The sequence below is a fragment of the Kryptolebias marmoratus genome, linkage group LG17, assembly GCF_001649575.2.
Source record: "Kryptolebias marmoratus isolate JLee-2015 linkage group LG17, ASM164957v2, whole genome shotgun sequence".
Classification (NCBI taxonomy): Eukaryota; Metazoa; Chordata; class Actinopteri; order Cyprinodontiformes; family Rivulidae; genus Kryptolebias; species Kryptolebias marmoratus.
Window position 1 is genome coordinate 26,305,970 of NC_051446.1, and position 8,507 is coordinate 26,314,476.

An 8,507-nucleotide genomic window follows, 5' to 3' on the forward strand; every position below is an offset into this window, starting at 1 on the left:
GCCGACAGCAGCCCTCATCCAACCATCCGTCCATCATGCCCTCAGGATGAGTCCTCAGACTCCCGTGTCCCCCGTGTCCCCTGTCTCCCAGCTCCTGATAAACTCTATGCTTACAGGAATTCTTCTGTATTATAATGTTTTTCGGAGAAGTCTCCCAGCATGCACCACTCTGTGGCACCGCTGACGTTTGAGTGACCAGAAGGAATACAGATTATCACTTATTGACCTTGACTGGCCATCATTGGCTGCCTGAATCCCTTTGAAGTCATTAATGCTCTGACAGCATGTCTCACTCCATCCACGCAGCCACCAGCCTGCATGGATTCAGCTAAACCTTCTTTGGAAGCCCGGCTCATGGCTGCACTTTTCAGTCTTTTGGCTGAAACAATGGCAGTCATGCATGGCCACAGTGGGGCAAGAATCCGACTGTTATCTGCACATTTAGCGCCTGGAGCTCCTGAAGGTTTAATGAAGCAGGCAGCACCTTTGAGAAGAGAAGGAAACACTGAGTTCTGGTTCTGCTGTCAGTCCTGACTGGGAGTGGCACGCACCGCTGCACCACTCAGACGACATGATGACGGATGACATTCAACCACAACAACAAAAACAATGGCAGCCTGCAGCAGTCCTCTGCACAGTACAAGGCAGCGCTGTCAGGCTCTGAGCTGACAGAACAAACCATCAGGGACAGGCCGAGCCGAGAGTCTGTGGATGCCACATATCGGCTCAAATATTGGCTCGACCCTCAGAAGAAACAGGGCTGCTGCCAGCCTGCAGTTCTGGGGTCGAACATTCTAATAAAACCAGATTACTGAGTTCTCTTCACACAGTTTCCTGCCACAGAAAAGGCCCCTCAGACAGATTCTGCTCTTTCTTCCAGCTGGAATCCTGTGAACTCACCCTCTTGATGTCCTTGCCGAAGGTCTCGCTGAAACTGGAGCCGAGGATCTCAAACTGGACATGAGAGTTTGAGCCGCTGTCCTTAAAGTCCATGGTTCCTGTCAGACCTGTGATATTACCCTGAAACCAAGGAGAGTCACACGTTGAACTTCCTGTTTCTGAATTTCACTGTCAAACTGCTTTTACTCAAGCTTCATCCTCATCTTCTGGTCTTTAAATAACGTTTTGTTCATGTCTGACACATTTTAACTTCATTTCAAGATGAAAATCTGAAATAAACTGATATTCATTTAATATCTGAAGCTTCCAGGAGCTGCTGCTGATTTTATAGGAAAATAATTAAAATAACACACGAGGTCACCTGTTTTCTAAAATTAAATCATCAAAAGATTATATGACTGTAGAAGTTTATGATGTGGACATGAATGCCAGATTAATTTTGGTCTTTAACGATTATTTAAGTGTTGTTTTTTACAGGTTGGAGTGATTATATAACACGATTTTTAAAAAGTCTGAACTTAATGTGGGTTTTCTTTATTCCACACGGGTCAAACTTACACATAATTTATATAAATTATATCATCACCAAAGAGAACTTCACTTAAAAAGCAGCTACAACTCCTTCAGTTTTACAGATATTAAGCTCATATCTGGTGTGGTAGTAGCTGAGACTCATCCTCAGGTCACACTTTAACTTTGGTTATAAGTTTTTAAAACTCTGGCTCATCGGCAGCAGGAATACGAGGCCTTTGATGAATAAATCCTATTCCTGCTGCTCTCCTTGATCAGTAATGATCAGTTAAAGATCAGCTCTCCTCTTCAGGATTCACAGATCATCAGAGATAAACGAGTTCAGGTCTGCTCGGCTCAAAGGCCGACTCCTCACACGGCGCTTCATGTCGGATGCAAAGTAAGACTAAAGACAGCCGTCAGAGTGAGCAGAAAACTAAACGATCCTCTGTCAGATACAAAGGTCGCTGCCGTCGCCGCCGGAGAATGAGAATGTTTTAACGTGTTCGGCTTCGTGAACGGCTCCCCCCACTCATCCGTTCATCTGTCGCTGTCCTGAAGAGGAAACGCCTTCTAGAGAAGAAAGGAAGGAGGCCAAACACCCAGGTGCTCCTGTCCTCCTGTCCTCTCAGCCTCTTTGAGAGGAAATATGGAGGAAAGGATTCCAAAAAAACGCTCATAAAATGAATACATTTGGAATCAATAACTTTTATTGCTACATTTTTGAATGCTCTAGATCAGGGGTGTCCAATCCTGGTCCTCAGGGTCTCCATCCTGCAGGTTCTCCTTGTTTCTCTGCTCCAACACACCTGATTCAGAGGTTAAATCACCTCTTCTTGTTCTGCAGAAGCCTGTTAATCACCCATTGATTCAGATCAGGTGTGTTGGAGCAGAGGAACAAGTAAACCTGCAGGATGGAGGCCCTGAGGACCAGGATTGGACACTCCTGATCTAGATATTAGTTTGTGTTCACATGAAGATCTCAACCTCACGTCCAACAGAGAGGAGGAAATTAAAGAAGGACTGTCAGATATAAACTGTGTGATAAATAATACAACATATATGGTTACAGATGTGCTAAACTGATTATTAGAACTGTTGTTTTATTTCGTTTATTAGGGTTTGTGTTAAATACACTCACTGATCTCACAGCTTCTTTTTGGTCTTTTTTTTAACTAATGTGATCAAGAAGCTGATCTGAGGGCCGGGAAACTCCAGGAAGTTCTTCATGAAAAAGATTTGTGTTTAATGCCAAACTCACCACCGCCTGATGAGCGTTTGCATCAAAGCAACAGGAGGAAAAGGTCCAGTCTCACCTCACTGCAGACCGGAGATTCTTACAAAATAATGTTCAGAAACACGATTCGTTATTAACTACCTGAATGTTCTCCTCAGAGTATTTCAGACAGGAAATGGATCTCTGATGAGCTCTGAGGTGGTTCCTCTGACACAAACTTTTGTTTTTTTAATAAAGCTCGATGTTTCATCCTCTGAGGGACTCATCAGGAGGCTGAAAGCATCTTTTTACCAATTAGACCGTCAGAACAACGAGTCCACCTGCAGACGTTCAGGTTTGGTTTCTCTTATTGGTTCCTGCTCTTCTGATCTCCCACACATTTTCTTTATAAACACTTAATTTAAACTGGTAAAAGAAAATGTAAAGTCTATTATTTTAAATTGGACTGAATGTGAGTCTAACCTATGACAAACTGAGTCTCAGACTCTTAAAAATCCTCAGATTATATTTAGAGACAAGAAAGACAAGATGTTCTTTAACATCAGACCTTAAACGGATCTGATTTCAGACGGGGTGTGTGTGTGTTTACCTTCTGAATGGTCTCCAGCATCGACCAGCCTCCGTTCCACGGCTTGGTGGACTTCCTGATGCAGTTCAGGCTCGCCATACTGTGCCACTTCCTGTCCTCCAGCTTCCTGTAGAAGGCGTTGGCCAGCATCAGCACGCTGTCGTATAGGTAGAGGTTCGACACCTGGACAGTCAGGAGCAAACATGTTAGAAAAATGTCTGCAACAATCTTTCTCTCAACTCGTCAAAGAGTTGATGTGAGCGTTTGAAACCTTAATCTAGTTTCTGTAGTTCTAGGAACTAGAGCTGCGTGTTGTTTTGTTTTTTTAATGTACAGGATGTGAACTCAGGACATCTTTGCATAAACTCCTGACAATCTTTGGACCAAAACTATAATTTAATCAACAGTAAAAGAGTCCAACACACCATACAGCAAAAACAACACAAATAGACCCGATACATCCAGGAAATATGAGTTAAAACATTAAATCTGGGTCCAAACTTGATCCACACAACTCCATTTCAAAACTATCTCTTTAAATGTAAAAGGACACACACACACACACACACACACACACAGTGACCACATCTGCAACACATCTGGGAGCTGCATCATCTGGCAGCTCAAATCTGACACCAACCCTGAGTTCTGCTGACACACACACACACACACACACGGATGAGCTGGATGGTGTGGAGACAGGCAGCCAGACGTGTCACATGTCACACTGCCAACACACACACACACACACACACACGCAGGAAGTAGAGACCAAATGCAGGGTGACAAATGAGCATCAGTCTGTCCAGATAAGCAGAGCTGACTGGCATGAAGGCCACACACACACACACACACACACACACTTTGGGGTCAGGAAGTGGCTGAAGATGAAATTTTACATGACAAAGGCAGACATGAGCTAAGAGAGAAGGAAATAAAAGAGAAACAGCATTTCCCATCATGAATGTTACATTTAGGAGGAGTTTGCTTCGTCTTCCTGCAGCTGTGTCCTACATCAGAGGACACTTAACCCTCCTTTACATAAATAATTAAGACAAATGCTCTCGTTTACACGTCTCCCTGATGTCCCAGGTGAAGACAGAGAGGGTGGACGAAGGACGAGTGGGATGACGGAGGTGAGAGATGAGTCTTCGGTCATTTCAGGTGGACAGAAGAGACAGAGACATGAGGACGAGAAGGACAGGAGACGTGAGTTTTAAAGGAACACAGAGGAAGACGAGAAGGAAATGTGATGAGAACAGAGAGCAATGTGAAACCCAGCGTTTGTCTGCGGGAATCAGAGTAATGGTTGTGTTTGTTGTCTTTAAATGTCAGCGCTGATACTTCCCGAGTGGAAATCACACTCCATGTCTGAGTGGGACGAAGACTGTCCTCGAGATTAGATACAAACAAATCTGAAATTATGTCTCATGAAACACGCTGTTCGGCACCACGAAGTTAGAAACTGTAGATCTTATATAAATCTGGATTTTTACTGGGAAAACAAAAGATAAAATGATGTCATAAAGCTTTTTATATTAGGGAGCAAATGAGAAATCTTGTATAAAAACTGCCCAGTTTGACCTTTCTCTGCCCTCCATTTAATTATGTTCCCCTTCTCCTCTCTCAGTTTAATATTTTGTGCTTTGTGGAGCAGAATTACTAATTTCACGAGCGTGAATGAGTGAATTTTCATGTTTAGCTCTTTTGTTCAGACTTGTGTTGAAGGTCCAGCAGGAGGACTCCAACTCATCTGAAAACAAGAAACATCAGGACATCCATCGGTCTAAATGAATGAAAGGAACAGGAAAGTTGGTTTATCTGTTTTTAAACAACACTAACTGTTTACTAACCACTAACTTGCTAAACGTAACCAGGTTAGTTTGGTTCATAAACTAAACGGCTGAAAGTAGTCGACAGTAAACCCTTCAACAATCTGAAACAGTCTCAAACAGCAGAAGATGATGATGATGGGGGGTCCAGGTGTCTTTACCTCCAGGTTCTGCAGGTATCCTTCCTGCGGGTCGCACAGCAGCGAGGAGATCCGGTGGTTCTGCCTCATGCAGCGGCTGTGACTGTCCTTCCACAGCGGAAAAATCTGCCGGATCAACGTCATGCGGCCCAGAGCACTGTGGGTCAGCTCCAGGATCTCTGTGTCGTTGATCTCCTGCAGAGAATAAAAGGGATGCAACCCTGAAGTTTTTCTTCTGCAAGAAGAATGAAAAAGGACAGCTCCGAATGCAGAACGGCCATTTAATTTTACATTAATGAACTGTTTTAAACAAACAAAATGGAAGCCAAACAACATGACAGATTCACGCTGGCTGTTTAAGAGCTTCCTCTGTTGATATGCACGTTTAATTGCAGCAACAAGGGGAAACCTAATTATTTTCTGTGAGGTGTAATTATAGATAGTCTGCGTCGGAAAAAAAAGTCTGTTTGTCTGAGTGATATCCTCATCCAATTAAAACAGAACGGGGTTTAGATTTGAAGCTCATTTACTGCAAAGAAAACATTTTGTTCTGTCAAATGGAGTGAAACAGGTTTGAGTTCAGGTGCTCTAATTGCAGCCGAGACACCATCAGTCAGTGCAGACTGCGTGGTGTCTCGTGTCTGATTTCTGGAAAAACAAGAAGCTGACAGCAGAGGAAAAGTTCTGAACTTTTACGTTTTGGGTTTTAAAAGGTGAACGTTTTGGTTCCGAGTAGAACTTCATAAAAGTATTTCAATATGGTTGCATGTTATGGACTGCATATATTTTTATTTTTTCTTTATTTCTAGTCTGGACTGGAAGGAGGTGGAGTCCTGGATGAGGAGCTGGAGTATCTGAGAGTTGTGCTCCTGACGGATGGGAGGACGGTTCAGGGTCTGGTCTGCAGTAATGAAGGCGTTGCTCCGGTCTGCTGTGGTAAAGAAAGATTTGAGGCTCTGGATTTCCTCTCACCTGTGGTCCGGAGGTTTGGATCAGGACTGAAAGAAGCTGAAACGAGCTTCCTCCGCAGGGAGGCCGGGCTCAGCCTGAGAGATGAGGAGCAGCAGCTCCTCCTCATTAACAGGAGGATCCTTCCTGGACCCGGTCCCTGGAGGGTTTCTGGTCACTGGGAGGAGGTGGGGAGTCTGAATTCAGTCAACTGTTTGTTTGTTGGAACAAAGCAAAGCTGCTGACATGTCCGTCCAAACAACAAGCTGCTCCTTTATCTTATCAAACGCTGCACAAACCGACCAATCAGGAGTCATTATTAGGTCTGTCTGCAGTCACGACACATGGTCACATGACTGTACGAGGTTATACACTGCCCGCATGGCGCCGACATTTTGGGGGATCAAAATCCTGTAAACAGAAGGAGCTCCAGCAGTGGAAAATGTTTAAATTAAATAAACACAAAGAAATCTGAGGCCACAAAATGTCAAGCAGCTGCTGTGTCCTAAAGAAGGCAATAAGAGTTCAGATATCAGTCAATCTTTTACTTATTTCTGTTCAGGTTTGGAGAATATTAAGGGTTTAAACAGCAGTTTTTACAGACAGTCATTTGATTTTTATTATGTCAGCAGTTTAAGTAACTTTCCACAAATAAATATTAAATATTGAACACATTCAGCTTCACAAATGAAAAGATTTATACTATTTATACAAAGATATTTTTAATAATTTAAAAGTTCGGACTGCTAGTGTTAACATTGATTCCTTTTGCTCATTTTTCCTTGAACATCCACAGATAACGCTTCAATAACACATTTCATTATTGACCTTTACACGGATTGAAATAAACTGAAATATGAGCACCGAGCAGCTACTTCACATCGACTGACTGCCGACAGAAGAAACTGTTCGAAGCTTTTGTCAAACACAAAATGGAGGCAGAACCGGTGTGATAATCCAACAAATGGTAATCACCTCCATTCAGGCCTAAGAGCCGACAGGAGCCGACAGGAGCCGAACTAATCATCGCAGGAAGAGAACAGGCTTGGAAGGCAGTTATTTTCTGGGAAACACAGTTTTTACAGCAGAAACAAGGAGCGTGTTGGCTCTGCTGAGCGAGGACGTGTTGATCACAGGCTGCTGTGAGAAACAACAAGTGGCGCCGCAGCTTCGGCTCATATAACAGCCGAAAACAGTGATAAAGAGAAACATCGCCGCTCTGTGCGCTGCATTCAGGTGCAAATGGAAACATTAACGCTTTTCACACATGTCCAAAACTCAGGTGATTAAAAACTGAGTTTCAAAGCAGAATTCAAGATATTTATATATTATATACGACTCAAGAACACTGAAAGTCAGGAAAATCTAAACCTCATCACGTCTTTATTCTTCAGCCTGAACAACTTCTGTCTCCAAATGACACAAAAAGAAAAGGAAATATAAAAAAAGTAAAGAGAAAGGTTTGAATGAAATTCCACAAACTGCAACTTTCCTCAATCTCAGGATGATTAACTGATGATTAAACCAAATTCTGTCCTGAAAAACAAACAGAAAAAGTTATAAAAAGATGCTCTCCAAGGTGATCTTTACTGGGTAAAGAATAAAAACTATAAATTAGTGTTTGGTGTAACTCTACAGAACGAGGTTTGATGTTTGTTTGGTGAAATGTTTTTGTGGTAAAATGAACTTTTTCAGCTGAGGGTTGAAACAAACAACAGCTTAAAAATAAATTGGATCCATTAAAAATGATTTATACATGGAGAAACTGGAATTAATGTTTAAAATGTAATAAAGTCCATTTTTTGTGTCTGATCATGCAAAACGCTGCAAAAAACAGTATTTTATTTCCTCTTTAAAGCTAATAAAAGGACTGTGTGTAAACATGGTGTCATAACAGAAAATTATCTGCAGCAGCGAGAAATAAACCTTCTAGAAAAGTTTTAGAGTTTTAGAGTTTAGTTTTAGAGGACAGTCCTGATCTCTGCAGACATGAGTTTTAAACTTTACTCCACTGATCCCGTCGCTGCTGTCCTCCCAGCAGCTTCTGTCCTCCCAGCAGCTTCTGTCCCTGCAGCGAGGGGGGGGGACAAGGGGAGAGACTGGGGGGAGACGAGGAGAGAGATAAGGGGACGAGGGAAGAGATATGGGGACAATGGGAGAGACGAGAGGGGAGAGGAGGGAGATGAGGGGGGAGACGATGGGGAGACGAGGGGATGAGGAGGGAGACGATGGGACGAGGGAAGAAACGAGGGAAGAAAAGATGGGGGAGACAATGGGAGAGACGAGAGGGGAGAGGAGGGAGATGAGGGGGGAGACGATGGGGAGACGAGGGGATGAGGAGGGAGACGATGGGACGAGGGAAGAAACGAGGG

At 43.2% G+C, this 8,507-nt stretch overlaps 1 protein-coding gene across 3 annotated transcripts in view; it reads right to left on the reverse strand.

The window, feature by feature from the left end:
• grid1b (glutamate receptor, ionotropic, delta 1b) overlaps positions 1 to 8,507 on the reverse strand; it is a 357,735-nt gene that overhangs the window by 61,985 nt on the left and 287,243 nt on the right. For all 3 annotated transcript variants that reach the window (XM_037980854.1, XM_037980853.1, XM_037980855.1), the window contains exons 6-8: positions 5,209 to 5,382; positions 3,237 to 3,398; positions 901 to 1,020 (exon numbers count right to left, since the gene is read on the reverse strand). In XM_037980854.1, the coding sequence (XP_037836782.1) occupies positions 901 to 1,020; positions 3,237 to 3,398; positions 5,209 to 5,382 (456 nt within the window). The remainder of the gene's footprint in view (positions 1 to 900; positions 1,021 to 3,236; positions 3,399 to 5,208; positions 5,383 to 8,507) is intronic.